Source organism: Corvus brachyrhynchos, unplaced genomic scaffold (genome assembly GCF_000691975.1).
Source record: "Corvus brachyrhynchos isolate BGI_N302 unplaced genomic scaffold, ASM69197v1 scaffold54, whole genome shotgun sequence".
NCBI classification, from domain to species: domain Eukaryota; kingdom Metazoa; phylum Chordata; class Aves; order Passeriformes; family Corvidae; genus Corvus; species Corvus brachyrhynchos.
The window spans coordinates 287,766-301,842 of NW_008237902.1; the positions used below are offsets into that span (position 1 = coordinate 287,766).

The 14,077-nt window shown below is 45.7% G+C and overlaps 1 protein-coding gene across 4 annotated transcripts in view; it reads left to right on the forward strand.

The window, feature by feature from the left end:
• COL23A1 (collagen type XXIII alpha 1 chain) overlaps positions 1-14,077 on the forward strand; it is a 176,935-nt gene that overhangs the window by 135,958 nt on the left and 26,900 nt on the right. For all 4 annotated transcript variants that reach the window (XM_017732939.1, XM_017732940.1, XM_017732938.1 and 1 more), the window contains exon 4: positions 2,210-2,236. In XM_017732939.1, the coding sequence (XP_017588428.1) occupies positions 2,210-2,236 (27 nt within the window). The remainder of the gene's footprint in view (positions 1-2,209; positions 2,237-14,077) is intronic.

Below are 14,077 nucleotides of genomic sequence, written 5' to 3' on the forward strand. Positions count from 1 at the left end.
TCAAATTCATTTTTTAATGTAAAGACTTAAGAGGGGGTTGAGCAAAACGATTATTTGGGATTACAAATAAAGAGGATACTGCCTTACTAAAACTCCATATATAGAACTTAAGAGACATTTTCGCCTTGACTGAAGCACTTTGGCTCGTTTGAAATGGATTTGTGTAGCTGCTGGGCTGTGCTCAGAGGCTGTTATCAGCCCACACGCAGCCGGGTGCGTTGCTGCCTCACGTGTGCTGTCTGGTCACGTTTATTATGGCGATCCAACACAGGCAACATATGGTGCACTATTAATTTTTCTTTGTCTCTAGTTGGTTTCATTTCCTGGTTCCCACGGCACTATTGAATTGCAAATGGAGCACAGGAGAGGTTTAACACAAACAAGACCTTTTTTTTCCTTTCCTCTCCCCTTGCCCTTCTTTGAAAGACAACTCCTGGTTTAGTTAATTTTGGTTTGGGTGGGATTGGTTGGTTGGTTGGTTGGTTTTGGTTTTTTTTAATCCTGCTTTTTAGTATAAGTACTATTTGCCAGAGACTTCTTTAAGCATAATATAAAATAAGTCTTAGAACCCACAGAACCACAATATTATTTTATTTCAACAGTACTGCATTTATTAGTTTCTTCTGTTTCTTGATTTTGGCCAGAAGGAATTGATTACTTCTTACATGTACAGCATCACACTGCTCTAACTGTATCCTCAATTCTGTTGTTCCCTAGTAGCAGTTGTTCTAGTATTTTATTCTTTTGGCTGTCATAAGTTAGTTATGCATATAAAATTATTAGAATTTGTGGTACAGGATTTGTGGTACAGGATTTGTCACAGCCTCTCCGTTGATTGTCTTGTTTGTGAGTAAGGGGTATTCTGCTCAGATATGCTATAAAACCTCTGTTTTGGAGAGTATTAAAATCACATGCTGGGTAGGAAATTTCTGCAGTTGAAATATAGACTTACCACAGACTGTAATTAAACATTTACAGTCACAGATATTAGCAAACACATTATGTGTTATTGTGCTGGCTAGGGAACTCACCAGCAAGTGAGGGCAGGGCGTTCCAAGTGTTTCCTATATATCTGTGTGTGCTCCACTGCCATACATCTTCATAAAAATCTCCCTGTGCACTTTATCCCAAGACTGTAATTGGTTAAATAGGCGGTTGTTGAAGTCGGTGCTGTTTCTGGATGAATCAGGAGTGCTGCAGGAGGCGTTACAGCTGCAGGGGTACTTAGGAGAAGGGAGAACCCCTGTGTGTGGTGTGGAGGGGACTGCTGGAGCTGTTCCATGCCGTGAGAAAAGCCTGACTCTGACTCTGTACCCACAGCACGCTGACACAACCTGTGTTTTTGGTAGCAGATGGCATTGCTGTGCCAGATACTCACCTTAACTGCCTGTTTGTGTACCAGCTAATACTGAACAGCTCCTGCCCGGGAACCTGCGTCGGTCTGGCTCACAGCAGGCTCTGCTGTACAGCAAGCTGTACAGGCTCTGCTGTAGCTCATGGCGTGGTTAACAGCAGCTCGGGCTGTAAACACCTCTGGGAACCTCCCGAGGAGAGCACGAAAGGTGAAATGTCCTGAATGGGCTGTGTTTTATTCTGCTGATCCTGCAGGTGCTACCAGGAACTTCAGTAGGGTCTTTCCCCGCGGCATCAGCTGTGCTTTCTGCTTCATTGCAAAGTAAAGCAAAGCTTAGATGTGAGCTGGGAGAGCTGCATCCTGCAAGGAAGTTAATGGATCTAAGAGGGGCAGACCTTCACCAAATCAAATGCTGGAACAGGAGTTTGAAGCTCAGTGATTGCTGTCCTGGCTGCTGGCTCAGCAGCTGCAGCCTCCACAGCCTCTCCGCAACACCTGGGTGTTTCCTTTCCTCTTTGTACCCCCATCCTAGGGCACGTGTATGGCCAGGATCCAGTGTGTGCCATGCATATCCATGGCTTCAGGGGCAGCAGGGGCTGGGCACAGGCAGCAGGGATGGGTGCAAGTTGGCAAAACCGGCGGTAAGTAGCCAAAGGGGAGCAGGAGATCAAAATCCAGGGAAAATACGCTGTAGGTGTGACCTTTCTGATAGGAAAGTTGCCCCAAGAGGTTTCTCTGGAGTTTAGTGCCAGGGGTGGCTGGAGAGCAGATGGCCCCGTGTCCTGCCTGCTGCTATGTGATGTCAAGCTGCTCCAGGTGCATTGACTGACTTGTCTCCCTTGTTCCCCCCCACAGGGGCAGTCAGGACGTGATGGTTACCCGGTAACTCCACTACTCCTTTTATTTTTATTCTTTCCTAACCTGTGCTCTGTGGTCCTCTCCAGCTTTTTCTGTGACTCATGACTTTCCTTGTCTGTTTTAAGCTTCCTTTTTTTTTCACTTCTTCCCTCTTTCTTCATTAGCAATAGCTTTTGAGGGATTTAGCCTTAAAACTTAAAAGCCTGAGCAATAATTTCCATTAATGTTTATAGGGATGAAATACTTGAGCCCTTTCATGGTTGCATTTATGCTCTTGCCTAAGAGTTCACTGGACTGCAAAGCGAGTGAAGGCTTTGGGGTTTGTCCCACTTAGAACTGTAAGGGATCAAATCTTGGGACACTGGTGAAAGAGCCTCAGGTGTTGAGATGGATCCTCATTTGCCCATATCCAAAAATTTTTCCCTGGGAGCAGAGCTGACCTGCTGGACATGGAGGGGGAGGGAGTCCTTGTTCTGGCCAGATCCCAAACCTCAGCCTCAGCCTGGCTCTCCTCATCCTCATCAATGCACTTGGATGGCCACAGTGCTCCAGCTCCAAGGGGCTCAGCAGCTCATCCATCAGGGAGCGACTCCTAAGCACTCCCTTGGTGTAAGGGGTTGGTAAAAAATACTGTGTGAATTCTCCATGCTCATGGCATGGAGAGAGAGTTTCCATCTCTGCTCCTGCTTTTTGAATGGATGCGGTGAATCCTGCACTGCCTGTTGCTCTGGAAGGGGATTCTTGGCTATCCTTGGCCTTCTCCTTCCTGTGGTTGATGCCCTTTTTTCCTATTTTTTTTTTCCTTTTTTTCTCCTTCTTTTTTTTGTCCTTTTTTCTTTTTTTTTGTCCCCTGAATGGGTGTGTTCGAAAAACTCCCTCCTTGTCTCTGCCACCACATGCCCTGGCCTGGCTCCCCTTGAGTGCCCAGAAACCATAGAAACATCTATTGAGTTTTATGTGTGTCAGGGAGCTCAAGAGAGGAGGATTGGAAGGGAATTCCAGGGCTATTTGCAGTTTTCCCTTCCCCTGGACCCCTGTGATCCTCCCTGGGGAGGACAGTGGTGTTTCCCCAGAAAGAGAGAGGTGGGAGATGGGGTTAATTTTGCAGAACCAGCCTATGCTGCTGTGGCATCCCTGACATGAATGTACTCCACCAAATGATTAGGACAGATTAAATTTGCTGTGAGGGGAGGGAGGGGAGGCTGTGGGCAGGCAGGGCTCTGTGTCCAGGAACGGGGTTTGTCTCCCTCAGGTGGCACCTGCCTGCAGCAGCCCCTGAGATGCTGGAGCCAGGAGGTTGAACAGATGCCTCAGGGGTCTGTTGGAAATGAAGAGTTTATTTTATTAGAAGTTAGGATGTGAACATTTCGCCCTAATGGGCGGTTTAATGTCAGTTTTAGAGCAGTTTTTGCCCTTGTGGGATGTGACAAACACTGCTGGATTAGCCAGTGCCCTTGGCAGGTTTGTCCCTTCATGTCTCAGTCATGTGGTTTAGTTGCAAAGCTCTGAAAACCAGAAACCCTGGGAGGAAACGGGCTGTTCCCCAGGACAGAGCATCACCACAGTCCCCATGGGCAGCCTGGCACCTTGCCTGTCCCAGCTCCTGCAGAGGGATTTTGGTGATGCTCCAGCACTCCTGGATGGTGCAAGGGAGTGGCAGTGACCTCAACTGTGCTGCCACATCTGCAGTGGGAAAATGGCATTAACGTCACCACAAGGTTTTTCCTCCTCTCTCTTACCCCCAGAACCTGCAGTCCAGGTGAGCTGTGGTGCTGGTCACATCCTGACTTTGAAACCATCAAACACTGAATTACTACATCCGTGTGGCTGTGGCTGCACTAATTAACTTTATCTAATAAGGAGGTGAGGATAATTGTATTTCCAAAGCAAGATGTATACCTGAAAAAGGAGGAAACTAAACATGAAGCAGGCTTGAGGGTATTATTCAGCAGAAGCGTATGGACAGGTTTTATTAAATCTAGTTGCATATTCAAATGAATTTAATTATTTAGTTCCCTTCAGGGTGATCAAATAAACTCTGAGCTGTTTCAAGGGGTGGATGTGGTGGAAATGCAGAGGTAGAAGGTGGATATTAAGTGGTGTGTGGCCAGCAGTGCTTTGAGCTGCTAGTTTATAACTGAGCTGCAAGCAAAGGAAGCTTTAAAGGGATGAAGTGATCCAGAGCTCTGGAAATGGGGCCGAAAGAGAAAACAGCTTCTCTGAGATGATTTCAATATTTTTATATTTAATGTCTTAAGATGAGGTTGGAGCCTTACAATAAAACTTTACAGCAGAAACAGTTTTTTTCTTTATAAAGTTTTGTAGGTTTACTGTTATTTTTGAAATCCCGTAGAGGATTTGGTTTCCATTTCTAACCCTATGGCATATCCTACTAACATTGTCGTAACAGCTATGAAGGATGTTGGGATTTGTTGCTCTTCTGCTCTTGTTTGATTTGGTTTTGACATCGCACTGATCATGGATCACAGCACATACCTCAGCCTGAATTTCAGTATAAGGGCTGTATGGGTCTGTCTTCTCTCCTCTTTCACCAGTAACATTTCAGCTTGGCCCGTTTGGGCCAGATTTGACAGAAGAACAAAGACTTAATAGATAATAGTTTAACTTTTGATACTGGGGGCAGGTTAAGGAAAACACTTTTCTGATGCCCATGGTGAGGCAGGAGCCATGCTGCCATACAGCTGCCTTGAGCTCAGGCTTGCACAGGGCCAGCGGAGGAAAAGCAGATGTGCAGCCACCACAGTGATGGAAATGTGTTTCTCGTTGGGCAGGAGCAGGCCCTGGGACTGGGATCCCCTGGGACATGTCCCAGGCTGTGCTTCCTGAGGCAAGGAGCATCCTTGCTGCAGAGTGGTTCCCCTCGACTTGATGTGCTGTCAGCGTGTCGGGGTCATTTGTCCTCAAGAAGCTGGGAGGGGAGGGAGGGGTTGGGTGTGCAGAGAGCTGGTGCACTGGGGCTGTGGCTGCTTTCGTGAGCAGGGCAGGCCAGCTGCATGTGGGCAGGAGGAAAAGGAGAAAATGAGGAGCAGATGGGAGAGCTGAACTGCAAGTAGGCTTTGAACTGGCCTTTCAGAGCAGGAGGATCTCTGCATTACACAGCTGTTTAATTGGATATTAGGAAACATTTCTTCACCAAAAGGGTTGTGGAGCGTTGGTCCGGACTGCCCAGGGAAGTGGTGGAGTTACTGTCCCTGGGGGGATTTAAAAGATGTGGCTCTTGATTTAGTGGTGGGGTTGGCAGTGCTGGGTTAATGATTGGACTTGATGATCTTAGAGGTAATTTCCAACCTGAATGATTCAGTGATTCTAAGCAGTGGCTGTGCAGTGCTCTTAGCAGCCTTGCCCCCATCTCTTTTCCTGCCCCCTGCAGGGTTGGTTGCCTTCAAACTCCTCAGTTGCTCTCCTACATGGTATTTCTCTTTCCCAGTGAGAGGCTGCCTTTGTGGTTCACCAGAACCCATTCCCTTCTCTCTCTCCATTTACTGGAGAGGCCTTTTGAAGCCAAAGTCTCTGTTTCTTGAGAGTTTCATCTGCCTCTACTACTCATCCCTAAAATCAGTCTCAGCTACACCGCTACGTGACATCCCAAATGGAGGACTGTCACTTCAAGTGGGAAGAAACCAAAAGAATGAAGTTGATTAATGAGGGGAATTACTTCATGTGCATGTCTTCATTAATAGAAAGCAGATCAGGGAAGAGGCTTAGCGGAAGAAAAGTATGATGTGAAACAGAATTGTCTCCTATTTTATACATTTCCCTTAGAATACTAGAATTTATTTTTAGTTGAGCGGTGTTACTCATTTTATTCCTCTGGTGTGTAATGTTTGCCTTCTGAATTCTGTTAATCACTTGTGTGTTGCCTGGAAGAACCCAGGCATTGTCCTGCCCATCTCTTGCAGCAGTGGGAACCTTTTGGGAAGGCAGGGAGAAAAGACTTCATGTTCTGCCTGCTTAGAAGTAATGCAGCTTATTACTGAAAATAATTCAGCACTGAGTATCCAGCTCTGGGGTCCCCAGCACAGGAAACACATTGTCCTGTTGGAGCAAGTCTAGAGGAGGCTACCAGGATAAATAGAGGAATGTAGAACCTCTGCTATGAGGAAAGGCTGATAGAATTGAGATTTTTCAGCCTGGAAAAGAAAAGGCTTTGGGACATCCTAATTGCAGCTGTGCAGTACCTGAAGGAGCGACAAGAGAGCTGGAGAGGGACTATTTACAAGGGCCTAGAGTGGCAGGACAAGGGGAATGGCTTCCCACTGACAGAAGGCAGGGTTAGATGAGATACTGGGAGGAAATTCTCTATTGTGAGGATGGTGAGGTCCTGGCACAGGGTGCCCAGAGAAGCTGTAGCCCCATCCGTGAAAGTGTTCAAGGCCAGGTTGGACGGGGCTTGGAGCATCCTGGGATAGTGGAAGGTGTCCCTGCCCATGGCAGAGGAGTGGGGCCTAGACCGTCTTTAAGGTTCCTTCCCACCCAAACCATCCCATGATTCTGTGACTGATAGTGTCCTTTCCTAATGACAGGCAATTACACCAATATAATCAACTAATGGACTTCAGGCAAAAAAGAGTCACGACACAGGCATTGCTCAAGGCTGGCATTTCATTTTGGGGAATAATTGTTCCGTCAGAATTGGGATACTCCTGTACAGGCCATTCTCATGTATTTATAGTCCAGTGCATGCTAAGATGCTGTTGGAGCTAAGCAGGTCAGCATCTTCAGAAACTTTTATTTTGGGAGCTTTGGACAGTGAGCTAATATGTTCCTTTGGCTGCAGTGTTGTAAATCCAGAGTTATCTACTGAAGTCAGCTGTAATATATAAGCCAGAAATCAACTGGTAAGGATGGTAAAACTCTGGTTTTAATTAATTTTCAAGACATAAAGCGAAGCCAAATGTGTTTTTCTAGGCTGATGTCTGTGAAAGGGGTTGAAGAAGCACGGGTAGAAGATGGTTCCCTGACTTATAAAAACCCAGCACTGGTACACTGACTTTGGTTACAGCTCTAGACCTTGACCATAAACAGAGGAGTCAGGGGTTTTCTCCCCGCAGCAATTAAGAATTTCATTTAGTAGACAACTTAGGGAAAGTCTGTGCAAGCTTTTCATGTGTGACCCATAAATGTAATATGAATGCAGACAGGATGATGTGTGGGAAATGAGGAACACATGCCTTAGCCTGTTCCTGGTGGCAGCTCCTCCGTGCCATTGTGGTTCCTCTTTTACCAGAAAGCTCCAAGGCATGCACTTAACCAGTCATTTTGGAAATGGCAACACCAGAAGGCCAGATGTGGCATTAATAACAAACCAGTTTTACGAGAACTGTAGGAGTAACTTAGAACTGAACTGCCTGATGTCTCTATGAGTTGCCTCCACCTATGCAATTATCTCCAAGTGCTGCTTGGGTGTGCTCAGGGTGCAGCCTGGCAGAGTGGCTGGCGGAGCCCTGTGTAGCACTGGGATTGCTCCATGCACAAACCAGAGCAGCAGGCAGTGTTTTAACTCTTCAGGAGGGCTGCCAGAAATCCCATGTGAGGCCATGCTATGTGGTCAGATCTCATGGGCTGTGTGGACCCCATTTTTTCCTGTTTTTTTGCAGTAGACAGTTGCTTTCCAGACCTTGTGTGGTAGCTCAAGCACAGATGCAGTTGCCTGTGGTGTCCAAAACACATTGCATGGGTGTTTTGGCTGTTTGTGCATTGCTAGACTTGGATATTTTAAACACTGTGTGGTGTGATGGAGGCGTCTGTTGGTGAAGTATTTAGTTTTCTTAGCTAGGCTAATCAAGGTCATAACTGTAATTTAGGGTTCAGTCCTGTGTTTGTTCTCATGTTTTACTCGTAAATATTCAGACTTCAAGGAGCATCTCCTGTGCGTGAAGTCATTTGAACACATACCTCTCCCAGTAAGAGCCCAAAAGACAGAAGTACCAAACATTCATTTTACAAGGCAAACTTTGTAGTTCCAATCTTTTTCATTTTATTTTAATATCAGTTTTGTGGCCAATTCACGTAATTATTTGCCTAGAGGGAAAACTCTCTTTAAACAGGGAAAGCAGATCCAGCGTGTTTTCCTGCTACATCCATTTGCTGGCCCTCTGATGTGGAAACAACAATGATTTTGTGAAGACCAGTTCTTCATGGCAGCAGTTTATTTTCCTTTTGATTTAGAGGTAATTCTTCCACAGGGATAATAAAAAGTTGTCTTATATCCCACCCAGTAGAGGAATTGCAGATACATTTATTTATCCTCTGTGTTTCCAGTGGTTCTGGATAGGGAGAAGAGACAGCCTGGTGAAGGTGCTGACAGCAATGGCAAGGAGAACTTTCCAGCCCAAATTGCACCAGCAGGGCAGAGGTTTGGTTTCTGGCTTCTGCTTTTCCTCTGGTTCCCTGCCTTGAGTGTTGAGTGCAGCTGGTGGGTCTGCATCTCTGTTTCCAGTGCATTTGGGTCCAGCCCTGTGGTAGAGAGGCTCAGTGTCTAGGCAGAGGAAAACTCAGAGAAGTTTTCTCATGAACCACCAGAGAGAGGTAATCCAAACAGAAGCTGTCAACCAGGAATGACACTGGTGTGGAAAGACTGTAAAGGCAGTAAGTTGCTGAAGTGTTCGCTTGAAACACCAACATTCTTCCAAAATAAGTACTTACCTACTTAAAAATTGCATTCCCACCTCAGAGGCCATCTCCTCTCTCATAGGTGGACATTAAAAAATATATCCAAAGCCCAACAGAGACAAGATTTCCTGATTATAGGCAAAGAAAGAAACCATATTTTCAAGTGCTTGAAGAAAGCAGTTGTGCAGAACACGTGGAACTCATTTAAGCCTCAGAAATTTGGGCGAAGTCGGGGGACTCTTTCTTTCATAAAAGTACTTTGCTGTTTTGGAAGAAAGCTGGTGCAATGTGATGCACAGATGAGTGAGTTCTTGCCTCTGAAATGGTGGTCTGGCATGTCTGCCCAGGAGCCACTGTGCTGGGACAAGTGAACAAACTGGCCCTATTTTGGCATCTCCAAGTGACCTTCTTTGAAAACCCAAGCAGTGCCCTGTGCACCTCCAGCCCAGTGTTAGTTTTCCACCCCAGTGTTTGTTTTCCACCCCTTTGGACCAGTCAGTGTTAGGTTTGAATCCAGATATTTTCCTTGAGCATCTTTGAGAAGACATCCAAAACAAAGAGGAAGCTCTGTTCACAGACAGAATGCAGCACATCTTGTGGTTAAGGAAGAGGCAGCTCCTGCAGGGAAAAAGGTCCCTTATCTCATTTGAAACCCTGCAGAATGTGGTTGACATGTCTGGAGGACAGCTGGGAATTGAAGCACTCTGGTGAGCTCAGGCTAGCGATGCAAAGGAGGGGCTGAACAGGGGTCAGAGCCCAGCACTGCCCCAAAAACATTCTGAGGATAGGGTTGGGGTTTGGTTTTTCTGGTTTTGCCTGTTTGTTTCTTTCTTTCCCAAGGCTTTCAGAAATGCTGGGAGCGTCTGTGCCCTGTGGAAGGGAGAGGGGCTCTCCCTGCAGAGGCTGGCTCTGCATGGCTGCCGGATGCCCGGCGGGGACCAGCCCGGCCTCCGAGGTGGCTGCTCCCTTGCAGAGCTGTCTGGTTTGCATTATGGGTGAAGTTTTCTAGCAAATTACTGCTCCTCTCTGCTCCATTTCCATCAAAGAATGGGCAGAGGCCTCCCAGCAGTCTGTGGACAGATTTTTTTTTTTAATAGAGCACAGATATGTGGGGTTTTTTGTTGTCTTGCTATCACACACTTGGCTCTTATCAGGCTGCTCTGCATCATTTACCTGACACCTCTATTGAGGGATTTATTCCTGGCAGCCTGAGCTGTGGGACATGGTTCCCTCTGAAGATATATTTCAGAGCCTTTGAGGTTTTGGTGATGCAGAGCCCGACCAGATTCTGTAGGCGATGCTTAAGGTGTACTCAGGTGGCCTTTTTGGAAAGAAACGTGGGAGAGGGGTGAGAGTTGCTGCAGCTGGGGGTCTCTGTGGGTGAGGGGGACTCAGCTCATCCCACTGCCCGGAGCAGCCCCATCTTTTGGGATCTCCCACAAGACTGGGATTGGATGTTGCATGCAGGGAGATTAGGTTTAGGGGAACCCTTAAATGCCCTTCCTCATAAAAAGAAATGGGATTTTCTAGCTGAACAAAGAGGTCCTGGCTCTGAGGCCATGCAGGATGCGGCCTTGGCCTGCATGTGTAAATTGTTTCCAAATGAAAACAATTAGTCTTGCAAGCATTAAAGAATAATCATGTCTCATCAACGTTGCTGTTTAGTGCTTGTAAGAAAATTGTAGAAGCTGTTTGGTTTGGGGTTTTTTTTTAAATGATGCAAAAACTATCATCTAGTAATGGAAAAGTGGGTTTCCAGTTTGCATGTAGTCGTGGAGCAAAGGGGAATTTGTGTTGGACAATACTGAAATCATTTTTTTCAAACAAAGAAACAGAAAATTGTTAGCAAAGGTTTGTTGATAATCATGTTCATGCTTAAAAAATATTATTTATTTTGAAGTGCAGGGCTGTTCCAGTGTGCAGCAACCCCATCCCATTGCACTGAGGCCCTCCATACTATATATAAAGTTAAACATGAAACTATTGGGATATAAATGATCTTAATGCTTAAACATGACAGCTCCTGGTAGGAATATTTCCATTGTTATGTCATGCTGCAGAGTGATATGATTTTGGGGTCTCACACCAGAGACCCAGAAGTCAGGGCTGATGAAGGAAGAACCTCCTGCCCAGGGCTCCTCCAGGCTCACAAAAGTGAGGGGTGTGTGCTTGGGGTAATTCCTTGTATGACCGATTTCATACTCTTCACAAGTTTTTTAATGTAGTAATAAATTTATCTAGCATCATAAATAATAATGATAAAAAATAAACAACAATATAGAATAAATTAGATCATGTATTTAAATGCATTTCAAAGGACGAACGATTAGCGCAGCAGAGGTGGTATTGGATGGAGTAGAAACTCGTGATTTTGTAAGGGTTTCTGATCCTTCTGAACTGAGGACTTCAGGGAGGGAGGATGAGGTGACATCCCAGAGCAAGCCTCTTGGACTCTGTTTATTCACAGTTAGTGCCAGTGATTCTCAGCTGCTATTTAGGGGACTCACAGTTCATTTTTTGTTTCCCAGTCCCTTTTCTCCCTTTTCCCTTCAGCTGGGAAGCTGGGAGCAGCCACAGCAACCTGGCTGCCTTCCTCCACTTTCCTTGTGACGGGTCTGGCAGGGCACGCTTGGGCACAGCTTTTGCCAAGGCTTTCTTCTCACACAGAAATGTGCTGAGGAACCGCGTGGCCAGCAGACACTGTCCCGCCTGTGAGGATTTACAGCGTGGCCTATGGGAAGGGATGGTCCCTGTTCCCTGGCTGTGCTGCAGATGACCCAGGGCCCTTTGCAGGGGTAGTAAAATACTGTCATGCTCTTTTATTCATTCCTTAAAATATAAGATTCTACCCTTTTTTGAAACCACAGGGATGGAAAGGCAGCCTTTTGAATTTGTCAAAATTTGACTGCAGGGTTCCTTCCGACCCCTGTGCTAATTTTTAGCAGAGCAGGAAACATTAAAAATAACCATGAGAGAAGATTTCCCAACTCAGAAGGATTGTCCTCTTAATAATCTCTGGCTTTGTTTTCCCTAGATATTTTCCCCCCTTAAAATTCCTGTAATGCTGCTAGAGCAAGTCCATCCCTGCCAGCAGCAGTGAGGGCACTGGCAAGGGACAGCAGAGGGCCAGGTAGCCAGGCTGGCACCTTGGCTTGCTCTGAGCCAGAGGTGAGTGATGTACATGGGAAATGCTTGTTATTTATTGGAAGAGCTTTTGGAACCAGAGCTTGCAAGCTCCACATCTTCCCTTTTTGGTGAGCTCAAAACTGTTCTCAAGCCTTCAGCTGGTCTCAGCAATGGGTGAATCTCATTTTTGCAAGGAGAGGTGGCATTTTGGTGCTGTATCTCAAGACTTCAGAGTTTTCTACTGAAACAAAATGAAAAATATATCAGAATTTGTTTTAAAATGCATCTGAATGTAGCCCCTTACTCTGAAGTTGAAATGTTGTGTGGCAAAACCAAGGCATGCATCAAGACTACATGATACAGTAACAAGCTCTGCTCAAGCTTCGACATCTTATCTGACCCATGTCTGCATTCTCAGCATCAAGGTACAACTATATATCATGAAGTAATATGTCATCGATGTATACCATAAAATATATTACATTTTATAAATAATGTCCTCACCTGGATGATGACAAAGGGGGATGCACCACTGGATCACCATGGATCATTATTCCTGCAGGAACACCTGTGCCTGTGTTGCTCTTTGTGAGGGGTGAAACCAAGGCATGTAATTGCAATTATCACTCACCTCTGCTCCGTGGCACCAGCTCTCCCCATTAACCCAGCTCCTCCTGTCCCAGCAACCTGAGGGCTCCAGACAGATGTTGCAGATGTATTTTCTTTACAAAACTGAAGCAACAATTTTTCTTTTCAAGTGGGGAGGGTGTCCCACGGAGCTGGTTTGGTCAGGCACTGAACGCAGCTGGTCCTCACTGGTGTGTGGTCAGAAAATGAGCTGTGAGTTGGTTACCAGCCAGGAGGGGGCTCTGGCGTTGTCTGGGACCCCAACAGGGTTGTCTTCCTTCAAGTACCCTTGATTGACGGATTTTGTCCCACTTAGCCAGTGCAGTGACTGTTTTGGTCAGAACTGTGTTTTGGGGGAAATTGATTAAATTTTCCTTCTACCTTGTCTTAAAGCATTGTGTTGGTCCTAGGCAGAAAGTTCATCCCCTCTTGATGTAGTGAGTAAAGAATTATGTGAAGTGTGATCGCTGTGTGTGTGATTTAGAGCAAAGGTCTGTGATCAAGAGTGGGTGAAGGCATGAGTGAAATTTCTCCCTGGACAAAAAGCACAGCCTAAAGCCACTGCAATGCTTTCTATTGCTTGGGATGTCCAAGGAGAAAAATCTCCTTTTTCATACACTTTTCCTGGTTATTTAAGTGGAAGTGATTTTTGTCCCCTCAAAATGAAATCTCTATAGATATTAGTTTTAAGTGAGGGAATAGAGGGTTACTTGTTGTTTTCCTGTTCCTTGTTTATCAAATAAATTAGAGATTGCTTCATCTTTAATTAAAATTACATGGAGGAGAATTCAAATAAAAGACAATAACACTCTCAGCACATGGGCACTCCTGAGATTTGCAGGCAGTCAAGTCAGGCAGCCCAGATTTCACATGTTCTCTCTGCTCTACCCATGAAATCCCCTGGCTGCTCTTGGGAACCCTGCCTTGCTCACACAGACATTTGGCTGGGCAGGTAGAGCAGAGTCAATTAGATCTCCAGTCCAGACTAACAAGACACTTAAAGGTCTGTGTTAAGTCTTGTCCATTCAGTGCTGTGGCTGGCCAAGAGCCCCTTTGGAACCCTGATGGATATTGTTTCTCTCAAGCATTAAATGCTTTCCCCCAAACATCTTCTGAATAGGCCATTGTTTTTGCTTCTGGATGTCTCTTTGTGGACTGATACAAGAATAGCTAAAAGCTGAAGAACTGGCATTTTATATTGAAAAAAATAATAATTCTGGGACTTCTACTCCTCTGAGAAGTTGAATGTGCTGCCAGTTCTCTGCTGAGATCCCATGTCTGATCCTCTGGAAGTCAGGGAGTTGCATCAGGAGCTTTAGATCAATCACCTCAAACAATCATAGTTCCAGGAAAGAAGCTGCATGAACCTGATGCCGTTCCCAGGTTTTAGAATCTAAGTAATTGAGGTGAGATGAAGTATGGACGAGATGTTGGGGTAGTTTTGTTGTGACCTGCAAGCCTTTGCATTAACAGATAAAA